General features: G+C 44.2%; 1 protein-coding gene across 1 annotated transcript in view; it reads left to right on the forward strand.

Annotated features, from left to right (window-relative positions):
* The first annotated feature begins 9,802 nt into the window (after positions 1-9,802).
* The window catches only part of ITGA4 (integrin subunit alpha 4), a 39,830-nt gene continuing 32,940 nt past the window's right edge, over positions 9,803-16,692 (forward strand). The window contains exons 1-2 of the mRNA XM_075093645.1: positions 9,803-10,280; positions 10,386-10,507. Coding sequence (XP_074949746.1) covers positions 10,096-10,280; positions 10,386-10,507 — 307 coding nt within the window. The 5' untranslated portion in view covers positions 9,803-10,095. The remainder of the gene's footprint in view (positions 10,281-10,385; positions 10,508-16,692) is intronic.

The following is a 16,692-nucleotide window of genomic DNA, read 5'->3' on the forward strand; positions in this document are numbered from 1 at the left end:
GCTCTAGTGTGGGGTCTCTACAAGCCACTATTCCTGTCAGGAGAACAAGCTCCAGTATGGGTGCAGTTCCTGTAAGGAGAACATACTCCAGCATGGGATCTTCATGGACCACAGTTCCTCTCAGAAAAAATCTGCTACAGCATGGGCTCTCCAGGGCCAGAATTCCTGTCAGGAGAACCAGCTCCAGCATGGGCTGTCCAGGGCCACAGTTCCTGTTAGGAAAATATACTACAGTGCGTGCTCTCCATGGGCTGCACCTTTTGTCAGGAGAACCAGCTCCAGCATCAGCTCTCCATGGGCCACAGCTCCTGTCAGGAAAACATGCCCCAGCGTGGGCTCTCCACAGTCTGTAGTTCCTTCAGGACAGATCCACTGACTCCAGGGTGGGGTCTTCCATGAGCTGCAGTCTGTCATGGTGTTTTCCTCTCCACTGACTTCAGGACAGTCTCTGCAACACCTCCTGGGGCACCTCCTCCCCCTCTTCCTTCCCTCACCCTGGAGTTTGCAGGGCTGTTTCTCACTCTTTTCCCCCTCACTCCCCACGGCCTGTGCAGCATTTTGCCTTTTGTTAGATGTTTTCAGAGGCACCACCAGCTTCAGCTTCACTGGTTGGCCCAGCTTGCAGGGAGTCTGTTCAGGAGCTGGCTGGAACCAGCTGGAACCAGCATGGGGCAGCCCTGGCCACTTCCCACAGAGGCCACCCTCCAGCCGCCCTGCTGCCAGCACCTTGCCATGGACACCGAAAGCGACCTTTCAGCAAGCACTCATTAAAGGCATAACAGCTTCCATGCAGTGAGTTAAGGAATTAGGCCAAGCCTTTTCATCCTGGGGGAAGCAGAGTGTGGGGACCACGTGCAGTCCCTGGTTACCCCTTGAGTCTTCTGGTACCAAGAGCTCAGGGAGAAAAAATGCAGCTAGGGGAACCAGCCTCAAAACAAACATTAGGAGCTCATTCTTCATGCATAATCAGGAAAACCCTAAGTGGAAAGCTGTTTTGGGTACTGAGATCAGGAAAGCATCTGCGGGGGACTATCATATCAGTTTTTCCTGTCCTTGTCGTGGTCGGCCCCAGCAGCCCCTGCAGACAGGAGCACTGGCTTGGGCAGCCCCTTGGTCTGACCCAGAACAACCATTCTTAAGCATTTAAATAACTAGCAGATTTCACCATCTATTAAATATAACAATGCTCCCCAGTGTACCAAAAGCCAGTGAAGCTAGAATTCTCCTAGAATTTGCACAAGTCAGCTCACCTTTCAATCATTCATGAACTCAGCTGGTTTCCTATATTTAATAGAAGGCGGGAAAACAATAGAAATCAGTCATCTAGTTTCCACGCATGCAAAGCTGATTTGAAAGAAGTAGCTAACACATTTTATTGTAACTCTCTAGAACATAAAACATTTCTGCAGGATTTTTTAGAAATTAAAAAGAAATACCTTTCAGTTCATAAATTACACAATATTCTCAGTATTTCCTGTGAAATTCTCTGAACTATAGAAATTCAGTCAATGAGTCTCTAATCAGGATATTCATGTATGAGCTGAACTTTAAGTTCACTAAAATTCAGGGCTGTGCTACAGCTGAACACATGCTTGTATGGTCTTCCAGGACATGGGTGATTTTCTGAGTCATCTGTGTTATCAGAGTTATTAAATAATCACTTTCACTGTTCATTCTACTGCTATATAAACATCTATGCATTTGGCATAAAATAACTGATACATGTGTCTTTACGGTTCTCTCCCTCAAAGAAAAAGATTATCATGCTTAGTTGGAGGCAAACCACAACTATGCGGAAGACAGACATATGGCCTTTCCTTGACTTTTGGAAGTACTCTCTCATTAAAAGGAAAAAACATGGCAGATCTTACTCCTTCCTTAGGAAATCATTGGTGCCTTGCAATTATATTATTGTTTTTGTAAGAAGACTCTTTTGCCAAAGCTTTTAATTGTTAAAGCATCTTGCTTATTGTGTTGCTGTAACACACAATTTTTTGGGGAGTGATACATTTTAACAACAAAGAGCTGAGTATCAATGTTCTTTGATAACAGGAGGAACAATGCAGTCAGGGTATTCTGTTCTCAGTGCAGGCTATACTGGGGGGCACCTGCTCAGGTACAATAAACACTCGCTGGAAAGGGAGAATAACATTTTTCAGACCTGGTCCCTATGTATATAGGGTATGTAAATTTTTAGAACGAGTTAATGAAAGAATGTAAGAGTATTCTCTGAATGCTCCAGGTCCATTTTGCCACAGAAGACATGCCTATGGCAATATGACATTAAAATATTGTGCTGGTTTTGGCTGAGAAGGGGTTAATTCTCCTCACTGTGGGGGTCGGCTACCTTTCCAGCTTCCCGCGCTCTGCCGCGTGGCGGGGGGGGGCTGGGAGGGGCAGGGCCATGGTGGGGGCGGCTGACCCCGACTGGCCAATGGCAGGTTCATTCCATACCATGTGACACCATGACCAGTATATTGGGGGGGGGCAGTGGCAGCGCGGAGGCGGCGCGGCGCCGGGCGGTTCGTTTCGGCGGTTCGTTCCCCCTCTCCCCTCGCTTCCCCCCTCCCCCAGGGCTTTGCGCCTCTCGTCGTTCTCTTTTACATTGCATTTCTGTTGTTGTTTCTTTTAATTTTCATTATTAAACTGTTCTTATCCCAACCCACGAGCGTTACCCTTCTGATTCTCTCTCCCATCTACCGGTGGGGGAGTGAGCGAGCGACTGTGTGGGGCTGAGCTGCCACTAAACCACGACAAATATGTATGTACATAGCTCATACATGTATTTTGGGTGTTGAGTCTGTAGAGTTTGCAAGTGCACAAAAGGCTACATAGATTTCATATACATTCAGCTATGATTACAACAATTCAGAAAGAAATTGAGAATTAGGACATGTCAAAATCAAAGACTAAAAAAGAAAATAGTAAAGCTACTACATGTACTACTCTAAAACAGAGCCAAGACAACTCGGAGGAACTTTCCTAAGTAGGACAGCAGCTGGTTGTTTCATTTCCTTACAGGTTTTATAGCAACAACTTGTAACTAATTGTTTATGGTGACTAGTATGTAGACCACTATACAGAAAAAAAGCCCAGGTAAATAGATACAGCCTACTTCAGCAAAAACCAGGAATGGGGACAACTAAGTTTATCTGTAAGTGGGTGAACTCTTAATAGCATATTCTCAATATAAATTGTTTCCTGCCTCCTCTCAATATTCCTACATTTTTCTTGAATATGAGGCTCTAACTTCAGAAAAACCTCTCTTGCAGACTAAATGACAATGATACTCAGATTGATCTTGTTCCTACAAGGCTACAAAAGTTCTTTATGTTTAAAATGTGAGGATCTAAACTCTTATTGGACCTGATTACTACAAAATCATAGATACACAGCTAGCAAATAACTACTTATGAGGTAATGCCAGTACCAAGGACATTTTAAGTCAACATTTTAACAACTAGAACTCTGATAGCTTGCCACAAAGTTGGTTTTTTTTCCCTAATTTTTAAAGAGGTTAATAAATCCGTGAAGACACATTATGAGGAATGGATGGTGTTTGTAATCATGGTAAGAGCATTCATGGAAGGAGTGCTAGAACAATATTAATATACATACACAACATACATAACTATCTAGAACAATACCTTTTTTTCATCTCTGAAAAATTCCAGAAGTCTCATATTACATATGGCTATACAAAATCACTGAATTTTCACTGCCTTCTACCGTAATTCCTTCTTATCACAATTTTGTCCTGGATTTAGCTGTGGCTTGTCTTAGGCTTTTCTCTGCAACTGTGTTGACATCTCAGGGCTGGATCCTGGTTAGAGATGCCTGCTTCCAGCTTCACATAGATTCCGAGTTTGTAAAGTAACCATGTTTGTGCATATCTAGGATTCCATGCTAGCATCAAAGAAATGACCAATGGATGAGAAATATTTCTACTATACTCTCTCAGGAAGTAGAATCAGGCATAATGATTACCATGCTTCATAAAGGTGGCCTGGAGTCCACATTCAGAAGCATGATCTCATTGTGATGTTGTCTGATGAAGCACAATATCACATCCTGGAAAATATAAGTTATGGTATCCTGAAGACAGATTGAAATTGGACTGGCATTTCCTCCAGATGTTCCCTTTCAACAGTTCTCTTCCAACAACTCTTCTGGTTTGGTTGGTGGTTTTTCTCCAAGAAATAAGGGGGTCTTATGAGTTTGTTTCCTATCTGAAACATAGCTGCTATCACTGCTGAAAGAACATGCTCTGCACACAACCAAATCCTTCATCATTTGGGGGTCCTTTTCATAGTGCTCACTTCTTCTGTGGAGCCAAAGGCTTTCAGCCTCCGCATCATTTGACCCACAGATTCTAAACTATTAATTGTCCAGCTTTCACCAATCATTTACCATGCCTATTTTTGTTATAAATTATTTTTTAAAAATAAAGAAGAAGAGAGAGAGAGAGAGAGCAAAGAACACCCCCACTCCTCTCAAGATACTCAGTCATTCAAGTATCATTGAATGGACACCTTTGGAAAATAACAACTCTTCAGGAAGCCCTGTGCAACCCAGCAGTCTCATTGTATTGACATATGCACGTACTCAAAGGCTGATGGATTTTGAGTACAAGCAATTTTGGTCTAGTGATGATAAGCGCTGTATAAATTCATACCTGAGTACAGAACTGATGCTTCTCATCAGCAAAAACAACATCTGCTTCAGTCTACTTTGGTTAAATAACTAAAGCTTGTGCTTGTAGCTTGTACTCTGGTTTATCTTGCCTAGCAGAAGCATCAGACAATGTTTAACTTGAATTTGCTTTGCAGCAAATTTAGGTCAAGTTCTTATGGATTTGTTCCATTCCCATTGCACCCAATCTCTTCAGCAGACATGTTGAACCTATGGAAGAATAAAAATATGAAAAAAATAGAAACTGGCAACATCAAGAGATGGTCAGGAATTTTTCTGTAAAGAGATTAATATGTTGAAATGGAAATTAGTTGCAGGAAAGGGTAAATTTAAAGAAATTACTCATTTTGAAAAAAAAGACAATTAAATAATATGTTGACATTCTCTGAACATATCTAAAATACTACAGCTGTGCTGATTGGGACTTTTGCAGTGCAAGACACAGAGATGGCACATGAAAACACTCTTTGTCTGAATTTGAGATGGGAAAGTTTCAAAAGCTCAGCAGTTCCTTTGGGATGGGAAAAGAGGTTACCGCCCAGCTCCACTCAAAACTAATTATTTATGGTTGGATCTGATCTTGCAACTCAAAAATCTTAGACAATATTCTAAGGAAGAAAAAGGGTATGCAATGCATTTATCACACATACGCATATAATGATGAATTTCCAGTCTTACCTACCTATAAATCAGAACACAGTCATTAGTTAAGCTGTTGTTAACTATAATGATCTATTGTTTGCTTCTCATAGTCAGGATGCCATCGCCATTGTCTGTATGACACCATTATAAGCTTAAATACTGGAACTTAAATATTGGAGCTTAAATATTCAGGAACGCAATTGTTCAAGGGAAGAAAACACTTCTTTAGTGTTTCCTAAAAAGACATCACATTAGCGTGAAGATGTTATTTGCTGATTAAATGAAAAGCTTCTTAATCTTTAACTGATTCTAAATGAAATTCAGATCTCTAAAGGGAACATAAGCAAAATGATAAAAATTAAGACCCTTGCTAATATTAGCTGCTTTTTGGTGCCTCAGACATCTGTGCTTAATTAAGTGGACAATATATCCTCTTCATGCAAGCTCACATATATCTTATAGCAGAGGGAAGATGAAGTTTCTTGAAGAGAATCTTAGGGATAAGTGTAACAGTATATTTGCCTTCTATAATTTCTCAGATGACAGCATATGAATAATAGACTTTTTGTCCCACTGCCGTTGTTGGCGAGGGGGGTGGGAAGCTCACAGAAAACCAAGGCATAGTTCTGGCCTGACCAAAACCCTAGATTTTCCATGTTTCAGTGAGTTACAAAGGTTTAGAAAATTTCAATTTGAAATACCAATATTTAAGTACTTAGATAATTTCAGGATGAAACTTTCAACTCTTTCGACTTAGGAACAGGAAATCAATGGCTGATTGTTTTTATTTCTAATTGAGAGTAGATTTGGAGACGCTCTTCCATAAGCAGCAGTAGGCTTACACGACACAAAGGAGAACAAGGACAGACACAGCTGGAAGCAGGCATATGCATGAGGATTTTTAGGAATGTGTGCTTTCCCTTGTATTTGCAACACAGTGAAAGCACACATGTGATCAGTTACCCAAGGTCAGCCCATACACAGGACTTAGTTTAATACAAATGTCTTCCAAGTTAGGGAACCAAGAAGGGAATAGTACAGGGTATGCATTCAGAATTAGTATGTTCTTCCTACAGTGATTTTCTTTCCTCTCTTCTCACCAGCAGTGGGAGGTATTACAGGTAAGCAATGTTGACAGAGTGATAAATGACCCAAACCATTGCTTTTCCCGGACTGAACAGCTATGGGAAAGGCAACGTTTGGTTGGGTTTTTTTTCCAGCAACTTCCTTTCATATGCAACATGCAGAATCACTTTCCTTCCAAATGAAAAAAATAACACAGAAAAATCTCAGCAGTAGTCATTACCTCATAATTACATTTGAAATTTTAAATCTTGAAGGACCATATATGATCCTATGTAGAACTGTATGGTCACCTTCTTCACCTGATGTTGTATGTTGACATTTATGGCACCAGTAAGTCAGCTTTACTCTAATGTAGCTCTTCTTAAGCTGGAGCCCTCAGGACGTAGGCAGAAGAGTATTTGGACCAAGATCCCTGAACTCCAGCAGATCAATGCTGGGGAAATGGATTTCTGCTTCCCTTTTGAGGCAGATGAGTAGACTTTAACTCTGCAGACTCTTGCCACTTCTACAAAGTTCAGGCTATTGCCTGAGAAAGCTCCTAAAGCTGCAGCACTGGTTTAAACCACCCTACTAAAACAATCAATACAACTGGTCAGTCCCACAACATATGCACTGCAAATCTGATCTAGATTTGGGGGTTTTGCCAGGTTATTTTTAACCCAAATTACTTCTCTGATGTGGTTCACTGCTCAGACACAGAACAGTATCAGTGTGACAGAGGCAGTATGATTCAAGAATCAGCAGCAAGAGATGAGGACAGTCAAATGAAGTGCACGCATCTGCTATAAAAAATGCTTGCCAAACTGTGGACTAATATACTTTCTTACTTAACAAATTATCCCAATAGCTTCTCTGAGATTGCCTTAGATGGTGAACCAATGTCAAGCAGAAGAGGAAGTCACTGTGACATTTTGCTTCTAGTGCTACTAACTCCCAGAGGACTAGGGGAGATGTGCTGCCCAGATTGCGTAATGGCAAGATGTTTTGGGAAGAATTTCTTTTTATTATTTCAGGATAACTTTTTATTATTTTAGGATAACTTTTTATACCTAAATATTTACTTTCTTTGTAAATACAGGTACTTGGCTTCCAGCATTAATTCCACCTTTTCTGCAAGTTCTCCTAATCCCTGATTAGACTCAAGCTCTCTCCCTCCTTTGTCAAGTTCTCTCTCTACACCGTTTTGCCAGTTTTGCATTGATTTTACTCTCTGTCTTGTCCTGCACCTGACTGGTACTAAAAACCTCAAATAATTCTCAAAAATATGGGTTTCTCACATCCCAGTAGATTTATGTTCTGATGATTTCATTGATGTCTGGTGGATCATGATGACATCTACTCTAGCACAGTCTAGGAGACAACAGACATGTTTCTTCCTGACAGGTGAGGTACAATATAGTTCTCATCTGCATCACATGAGCAGCTGTTTATGTGCCAGTAGATTAATCCCACAGCTTTACCACCTACCATTTGCTGTCAGCTAGGATCCCTGCCACTGGCTCAATGCCCTCTTTAGCAGTCTAGGGGCCACTAGGCGGGAGGTTCTCCAAAGTCCCTGTAACTTTCAGCAGTGTCTCTCTTTCCCTACACTCCCCCAGCATTACTGGTCTCCAGAGACTGCAATTTGCCTCTGAGTAGCATTAAGCAGCCTGCACACATTTACCCCTCACCTATAGGACACTCATTGATAAGCCACACCACTGAGTGTGAGGAACAAGTCACCTAATCAAGGGTTAGGGTGGGGTTTTTTCAAATTAATAGAAATGCATCTGCAAAATGACTGTTCAGACACAGTCACATGGTTCCTGCATCAGTATTTGCAGACAGACCTAAGATTGGTCTTGAGAGGGAGCAGGAAGAACAGAGATGTTTAGGATGTAAACTTACAAGGGAAAAGGAGTCTGGGAGACCGTTCCCTTCTCAGTCATTCAAGAGATAGAGCTTTGCATCCATTTTTGTGAATAAGAAATGAACCCAGGAATTGTAATGATCTCTTGGGAAAAAGCCTGAAAGTTCCCCAAACTGACTAAGTAGCCAGGGTGGTGGTGAAACACTATTATGTTTTCATTCATATTCATATCGTAAATATATTATTTCCCACCAACTAAACCACAATTTAGCATTTCAGTTTTGAATCATGCTTGTTTTGCTGCTTTCAGAATGATGGTGAAACTTCTTGACTGGTCGCAATGCAGATTCACAGCTGCTGTTGATTGTTGTAACTCCTTTGAAGTCGGTAGTTGGAAGAAAGATGAAGAGCAGCTGAGGAGCTGTTTCACTCCTTTACACAAAACAGTCACTGCTCAACATCAGTGTGACCCAGGGAAGCCCTTTGATAGTTCTAGAGTTGAGGACTTAAAAAAGGATACACTACCGACTGACAAACTGTCAGATCTTGCAACGTGCTGATCTCATTCCAGGAGCGACACATCTGCATGCGCTTAGGATGACAAGAAGTTTCACTCCTGTGTTGCCTCAGTGTCCCACTCTGGTAGTTGCTCAGCATTTTGCAGAAGTGTTAAACTTTCCACATTTCCACCAACTGAATGGAAATAAAAGGGGGTTTTATTCCAAGAAGCTTAAAACACCATGTTCTGAATTTCCATTAAGGGATGGTACTCTACCATCTCATAGTTATTTCTAATGTGTATAATAGTTGATAGTTGAAATGATACTGGATTTGTCTTCCAGATGCAATAAGTAATCTTTGCAACTAAACTTTTCATTCTGAAGAAGTGCTCATGTTCTTGTTCCTCTGGCTCAAAATGCTGTTATACATAGGTCATCCCTACACGTGTATTACTACAGCACTACAGCAGCAGGGAAGCCCTGGTGTTCAGGTGGGTTCAGGGCTGTCCTCTGCTGCTAGGCCGCCGGTTTCAGGACTGAAATGCCCCGCCACCAGGAGGGGGTGGCGGGGAAGATAGCCCCCCCAGCACAACGCTGGCGTGGCAAGCCTTACAGCACAGTAAGCTTGGCTGGAGCTGCCGGGCTGGTGCTCCGGGGAGACGGGAAACTGAACCGAGCCCAAGCGCCTCCAGGCGGGAAAGTCGGCGGGAAGTTTTAGGAAAAGCCTGCCGGCTCTCCTTTCCCCCGCGGCCGCCAAAACGCTCGCCACCTCCCCGCGGCCGCCCGCCGGCCCGGCGCACCGGCAGCTCTCCCGCGCCACCCTCCGGACAGGTGCGCTGGGGCTGAGCTGAGGTGAGCTGAGGGGTCCGGCCGACCCCCTCACTGTCCCGCCGGGGGCGGGGGTCGGGGCGGCCGCGTCCCACGGGGCCGTGCCCTGCCCGAGGACAGGGGGTCCTGGGGGCCGCGCCCTCTTGCTGCCCGCGGGCCGTGCCCCCTCCCGCAGTACTCTCGTGGGCGCGGACGGGGCGGGGAGAAACCCGACCCCCGCCGCCGCGGAAGGGTGGGGGGCTGCCGCTGCGCGGGAGGAGGCGGCGCGGCCGAGCGACTCCCCCATCCGGAGGGGACACCCCTACCCCGGGCCGCGGGAAGGTGGCCCGGCCCGGCCCGGCTCGGCTCGGCCCGGCCCGCCGGCAAGCAGGGGCGGCGCGGGGCGCGGGCTGCGGCCGTCCCGGGGCAGGGCGGGGGCGCGGCGCTGCCCGCCCGCCGAGCCGGGGAGCGGAGCCAGGCGGGAAGCTGGCGCCCGCCTGCCTCCGGCCGACCGGAGCCATGCGGAGCGGCGGGAGGGCGAGTGGGACCGTGGGCTGGGCTGCCCCGCTGCTCCTGCTGTGGCAGTGCCTGCCGACGGCGCGGCCCTACAACCTGGACACCCGGCACCCGCTGCTCTTCCGGGGGGGCAACGGGACCCTCTTCGGGTACTCTGTTCTCCTGCACAGCCACGGCGAGGAGAGATGGTGAGACCCCGGCCGGGCTGCCCCCGCGGGGGCCCGTTCCTCCCGTCGCGCCTTCTCGCGGCTCCGCCGGCCGCGGCCCCTCACGCTGCCCTCTCTGTCCCGCAGGCTGGTGGCGGGCGCCCCCCGGGCCAACTGGCCGGCCAACATCTCGGTGGCCAACCCGGGGGCCATTTTCCGGTGCCGGATCGGGAGGAACCCCCGCGGGCGGTGCGAGCAACTCCAGCTGGGTGAGTCGGGGGCGGCGGGGGGCGGTAGAGGTGGGCCCGCCGGCGGCGGGGCCGGGTGGAGGCGGCAGGGGTGGCCCCGCCGGCGGCAGGACGGGACGGTCCGTGCCCGCCCGCCTGCCCTGCGCGCACCGCGGCTCCTCTGGCTTCTCCTTCAGGCCACGCGCTGCGGGCGGTTTCTCCTGAGTCCTTTCTAGATTAAACTGGCGTTTGCCTCTCGCTAAAGAGCGAGGTCGACGCTGCTGCCGAAAAACAGCAACGCTGGCACCTTTTTGGTTTTTTTATGTAGACAGAAGAAAACGCACCAAAACTTGATTTAGAGAAGTCGCGTGTGGCAGCTCCCATTTCAGAGTCTTCATTCACACCTTTCAGCACCCAGTTCAAAAGCCGTGTGAGCGTTTTGGTCTGTCTCTCGGGTTCTCAGCAGAAAACTAGTTCAGCTTTCAGAGCAGGGGACAAATGGAATTCGCTCAGAGATGGGGGGGTGGAAGTATGTGCCTAAATCATCTTTTTCTTCTGTAAAGCCTTCCCTTTGTAGAAGGCACCTGAGAGTGACTCTGAACCGCAACTGTCTTGCAGATGGGTTCTCCCTGCTTGCAGATCTGTTGGCAAATTGAGTTTCAGGGGAACAAAGCTATTTTTGACTGAATCAGTTTTTCTGGCTCCAGCATTTAGCCTAACTCCCCTCTCCCTTGCCAGTCCCTGTGTTTGGGAGATGTAACTGGATGCACTTATCCAACTTCCAAGAGTTTGATACTTGTTAAAAAGGAGAACACATCAGAATGGGTTACTGCAAATATGCATGTTTTTGCATGCTTTGGGCTCAGTTCTTGTCCCTTTACATACAGTGCTGTTCATTCTGTCCCTATGAAATCTTTTTGATCTTTCTATCCTCCTGTGACCAAGACCATCCGAGCCGTTAAAACTAGGAATTTGCCACCCAGTAAGGAACGGTGAGAAGCGCGGGAAACTATTTTCAAAATAGTTGAAACCGATGAAGGCGCACCATGAACTGACGGGCTTTCAGGGCAGAACGCAGCATTCTGTCACAAAAATGTTGTTATTTCTTTACACATCTATGCGTAACACTTAGAACTGACAGGTTTTATCCATTTTTTCCTACAAATAGAAATAAGAGTTATTTTTTGTAACTAAGCTACAAACCCTTAAGGTAATTCAGTGGTACTTTGCTTGTAGCCACATAAGGAAAAGAAAAGCAGTTGCTCGTCAAAGGAACTGCAGTTAAACTTATTTTAGCCCAAGTAGGTTTTGTTTGTTTGTTTGTTTTGGTGTTGTTTTTTTTTTTTGCAGGGGGTGGGGTGGGTGGGGTAATTTCATTCCAATCTTAGATCTATTGAAAATTATGTATAACAGAGTGCTTTTTTTTCTCCAACTGCTTGTTTGTAAGAGGAGGCTTGCAAAAGTCAAAGTCAGCTAAAGTGGTGAAATAGCATATGCTAAGAGGCAATAAACCCCTGCTCCTGGGTTGGAGGTAAAAATAGTCCTTCACTGTGTGGGGGAAGGAAAGGAGGGGACTGGTAGAAAGTTTCAGGTTCTTTGAAAACTACATATATCTGTGGTACTTCTCAACTTTCTCATTTAGGCAGTGGAGAAATAAAAGGTCTAATGAAGTAACTTGATGGGCTTTTCCTCAGTAGCTTAGGGGATTCTAAACAAAATGATGCAACAGGTGACAACAGGCGATAGAAGTGGGTTTTTCCAAATGTTGGGCCTCTCTAGTAAATAGATGTGAATTAGAGACATAAATATGCTAAAACACTCTGTTGCTATTTTTCACTAAAGTAGCCGTGAAACTGGCATAACTAATTCATGAAGGATTCATGCACAATTAGGAAGCCTCTGATCACACAAAACTGCTGTTGTATTTTTTTTGTCACACGTTCCTATCTGCTTCCTCAGTAGAGAAAGAATTGCTGGGAATAGTCCTGGATGAGCTATTTCCAGAGACTTTTAATGTTGTTCAAGGTGTTGCAGGGGCCTGGGCTTGTTTAAGAGTCAAGAGGAGCCATGAGATACACTAGCAAATCTTTGTCTCCCAGCTCCTCACTAGCACTTTTAAATGTCTCTCTGATGGCTGAATAGATGTGTAGTGTTTAAAGAGTTTTTCTTCTAGTTCTAGTACTTCTGTCAATGGTGTCAAGTATTATAGACTGCTGATTTATTTGTATTTGGAGTATTTTTAAATTATATGTTAGATGCAGAGGTTTGTGATCAAGCTCAAGGAACAAATACAAAATACGATGCTTCAGGTTTATTATTTGGAGCACTAAGTGTCCGTCTTCTCTACCAGTCTTCTAGTCTTTTGAATTTCAAGACCTTCCCACATCAGTTTGGGGTAGTTATAGATTATTGCAGAGGGACTTGCACAAATTTCACTAGATGCTTTACATTTTGGACTTGCAGAACATTACCGAAATTCTTCAACAAAATAGCTCTCAGATTTGAAACAGAGTGATTCATTGGCTAAAAATACAGGAAACAATTTATAAAATTTGCTATCCATTTGGGGGGAAAAAAAGTTTTAACTACGAATATACACAGCAAATTCAGTGCATTTAACATAAGGCCAGAAACCTCTGCCCGCAGTTTCAGCCTTCCACACTTCCATTAAGTCCCTGCTACAATTAACCTATGAACAAATTGCCCTCTAGCTTCCCCCAGCTGAACCGTTACAATGGAAAAGTGAACAGTTAATGGTTTTCTCCAAAAGGCTGACCTGTGTTCAACTTCGATTTCAATATGTTTTGTCTTTGGTAGTTTGGCTTTTTGGTCTCACTTGCATTGCTCATACCCTGCCAGTGATCTCCTTTGAAATAGCCATACTGTTCCAAGGAAGACAGGACCTTCTGCACCTAGGTCTGTTACAGATCTATGGAAACAGCTGGCACTTAACTAGAATGTTTTGGGTAGAAGTCGTTTGAGGGACGTAAGAGGGATAAGACCTATCAAATCTGTGAAAGAGAAAAGATTGCCCTGGATCAATGAAAAAAAAAGAGTCTGATGAGACCCTGACATCTAGGAGCAGGATATCAGAAGGCTTGTTGTCTTTGCAGTAGAATTCATAGTTTTAATCAGTTAGCAATAGGACCAGAGGAGTTCTGGGAAGATAAAAAGCATCATGGGAGGCTGCTGGGCATGGAAAACACTGGAGCAAGTTATATAAAACTGGTTTCTCAGATGACATTGCAAACATCTGTATTAGAGTCCTTGAGGCCAAAGCTAGAAGTGGCTGTATAAGTTGTGACCTTATTTATATGCAATTGTGCTCTTTCTGTGGATGCATGCAGTGGGCATTATAGCAGAAGTGTATCTTCCAGCTGTGTAATGTACACAGGCTGGGTAATTACTTATCTCTCAGTGACTTCATGACAGCGCGTGCTCCTTTTCCCTGAGGCAACCAAGCTGCCATGTCCTCTTGAGCTTATGCAGTGCTGTTCTGTTGTTTGTGCAGAATACAGCATTTTCTCTTCTCATTCAATAAAGCTTTTATAATGTCATACCCTGAACCGGGGCTCATCATGGTATGTCATCACTGGGATGTCAATCTCGCGCTTCTCTCGCCCACAAAGACCTGTCGTTTCCAAGGTGGTTTGATACTTGCCAGTCAGAGAAAGGGAAGAGACACAGGCAGCAGGTCAGCAGAGGGCCAAAGTGAACCTGAATCAAGAATGTATGCTGGAGCCAAGGAAAAGGGGAGTACAATCCAACAAGCATGAAGGAATGGTGGTGCTTGTTATGGACCTCCAAAATAGGCACAGGAATGAAGCCCTGAGATGAGCAAAACTGCCTCTTATCTCTCATGTCATCATTAGCTGGTCTTGTTTGACTGACTGATAGAAAGTCTAAGAAAGCCTCTTGAGATCTAAATTTATGACACTGGTCTTCTCCACTTCTTCCATTTCCTGCAAATCCACATACACTATAAAGCAAGTCCCAGGTAAGCCATTGTCATAAGAGGAAGGAAAGCATTTCTAGAAGGGAGTTACTGGAAGTGCCTTTTCTGATTTAAAGGAGGATTAATTCCTACATGTGGAGTGTAATGGAATTTTTTCTGAGGAGATTTCAATCAGCTTAATGTGCTCTATAATTCATGCAAACCCTGGAAATGTCTCCCTCAAGAAGTGAGGAGTTCTATGTGACGTAAGTCTAAGATTAAATTCTGAAACTAAATTCCAGGCTTGTGTCTGAAAATGATATATATTCAGTATGTGGAAGTTCATGTCACTGACATTAGCCAAGTAGGAGAATTCAGAAGTTTATTGCTTAGACCTCAGTAACTGACAGCCTGCAGAAAAATCAGCTTCTTTTTAGTACATTTTTAAAGGCGTTTTACTTTGTGCTTGTCATGGAGTAAAAGCCCAGATGTTGTTAATTACCACTCCTCAGATGATCCACAGGAACTTTTAAATTACAGTAACATAAAATCTCTTGGCCCAAAGACAATTGAATGTGATGTTATTGTGGGTGCTAAGGTCAGTTCCTGTTTACTTGGATTTTGCACACTATTTCCTTGATGTCTTAGGGAAAGGCACATGAGGGAGGAAGTGGTAAAGAAGAGATGAAACAGTGTCGGATGCGTCTTGACCCTGTGAAGGGTGTTGTTTTTGGAAGAAGGTAGTGTCTGTTGCGATGCACAGGGTGCATCATCCTCTGCAGTATGGTGAGGGGTTCTTGACTGTGCTACTCTGATCTTTCTATCGGAGCAGAGAGAAAGCGTGATGTTTGGAAAAAGTGGAAAGGTAGTCTGGAAGTAGAAGAAATCAAGGCTCCAACAGTTTCTTCAAACAAATGTCAGTTGCTAGGCCTGTCAAAACAGTAGGCAACAAGCTCTGAAATAAGGATGGTGGTTGGGTTTTATTCCTACAAATGCTTCTCCTGACGTTTTCTTACCATGTGATAAAGAATTATCTTGATTCCATTGATCTGGTATTTTCTCTCAAAAAGTCTATGTAAAATAATTTAAGTCAGTGCTGGTTGTGAGGATGTATGTAGCAAAGCACACGGTCATTCATCTTTCTCCTGGCTACTAAATAGACAAGGCATATCCCTTTATTCTGTTTCCATACTTAATCAACAGTGTGCAGCTGTATGTCCTGTCAAAGGAATTCGGCAAGTCCACTAAATTAGGAATGTATTTATTTAAACTCTCGAATGCATTAGACAGTAATAAATTTCAGTTGTGATGCAAGTGCAGTTTTGGGAGGGGTGATCTATGCGTTTCACTCTCAGACCATGTCCCTGTCAGCACTGGTACTCTGTGATCTGTATTGGCGCCCTCTTCTGGGTTACTAAACCCCTTAAAGCTCAAAAGTTTAGGGTTCACCAGTAACTGCATTGAATCTGGGAAAGTCTTAAAAATTATGCAAAAGAGCTTGTTCAAATGACATGGTGTGTTTCCTTACTTTATAAGAAGTTTTTTCACAAACTGTGTCATGCCAATGCATAGAAAATACTGGTTCAATAATTTGATTAATGCTTATTCATACAAACATCTTGCAAATTAAAAGCTTGCTTTATATAAATTAGAATACGTAGTTTCTCCTTACCGTGGGTACCACTACTGCTTTCTAGAAGGAAGCAAATATTTGCTAACTTGGGAATACTGTAGCCTTTTTGGGGAGCTAGAAATTTCACTATGTTCTCTAAGGTTTTAAAAATTAACGCTCCTTAAGAATAAAATCAAAGACCTGCTGCTAAATAATTGCAACAGTGCAAGGAGTACACAGGAAATGCGTACATAATGATCTGACATCCCCTAGAGATTGCAGTTATATGCCCTTTATTTGATAGCCGTGTGCAGTAGAGATCATTTTAAGGTCTCCTACCAATAGATCTGTAGTTGGAGAGATGCTCGCTTTAGGCTAGAGTTTTGGTAGCACTGCTTCTGTTCCTTACGAACATTTAGGCTGAGGAACACTTGCAAAGCCTGCCCTTCATCAAATTGAGTATAATGTCACTTTCTATCTTAATTTCAATAATGGTAGAGAAGCCAATCCTCAATCCCAGCTGAGCTTGTTCAGAGCCAGTACGGTCCCTTTGGCACTGTGCAGTCGTACCTTTGTTCAAGAAGAAAGTGAAAAGTCTATGTGGCCTGTGTAAGAGACAGGCATCAGGTCCACCAAACCTGAGTTACTGCAGTCTCCCTGTAGGGTTCTTGGGTGCTCCTG

Source organism: Phalacrocorax aristotelis, chromosome 5 (genome assembly GCF_949628215.1).
Source record: "Phalacrocorax aristotelis chromosome 5, bGulAri2.1, whole genome shotgun sequence".
Lineage (NCBI taxonomy): Eukaryota > Metazoa > Chordata > Aves > Suliformes > Phalacrocoracidae > Phalacrocorax > Phalacrocorax aristotelis.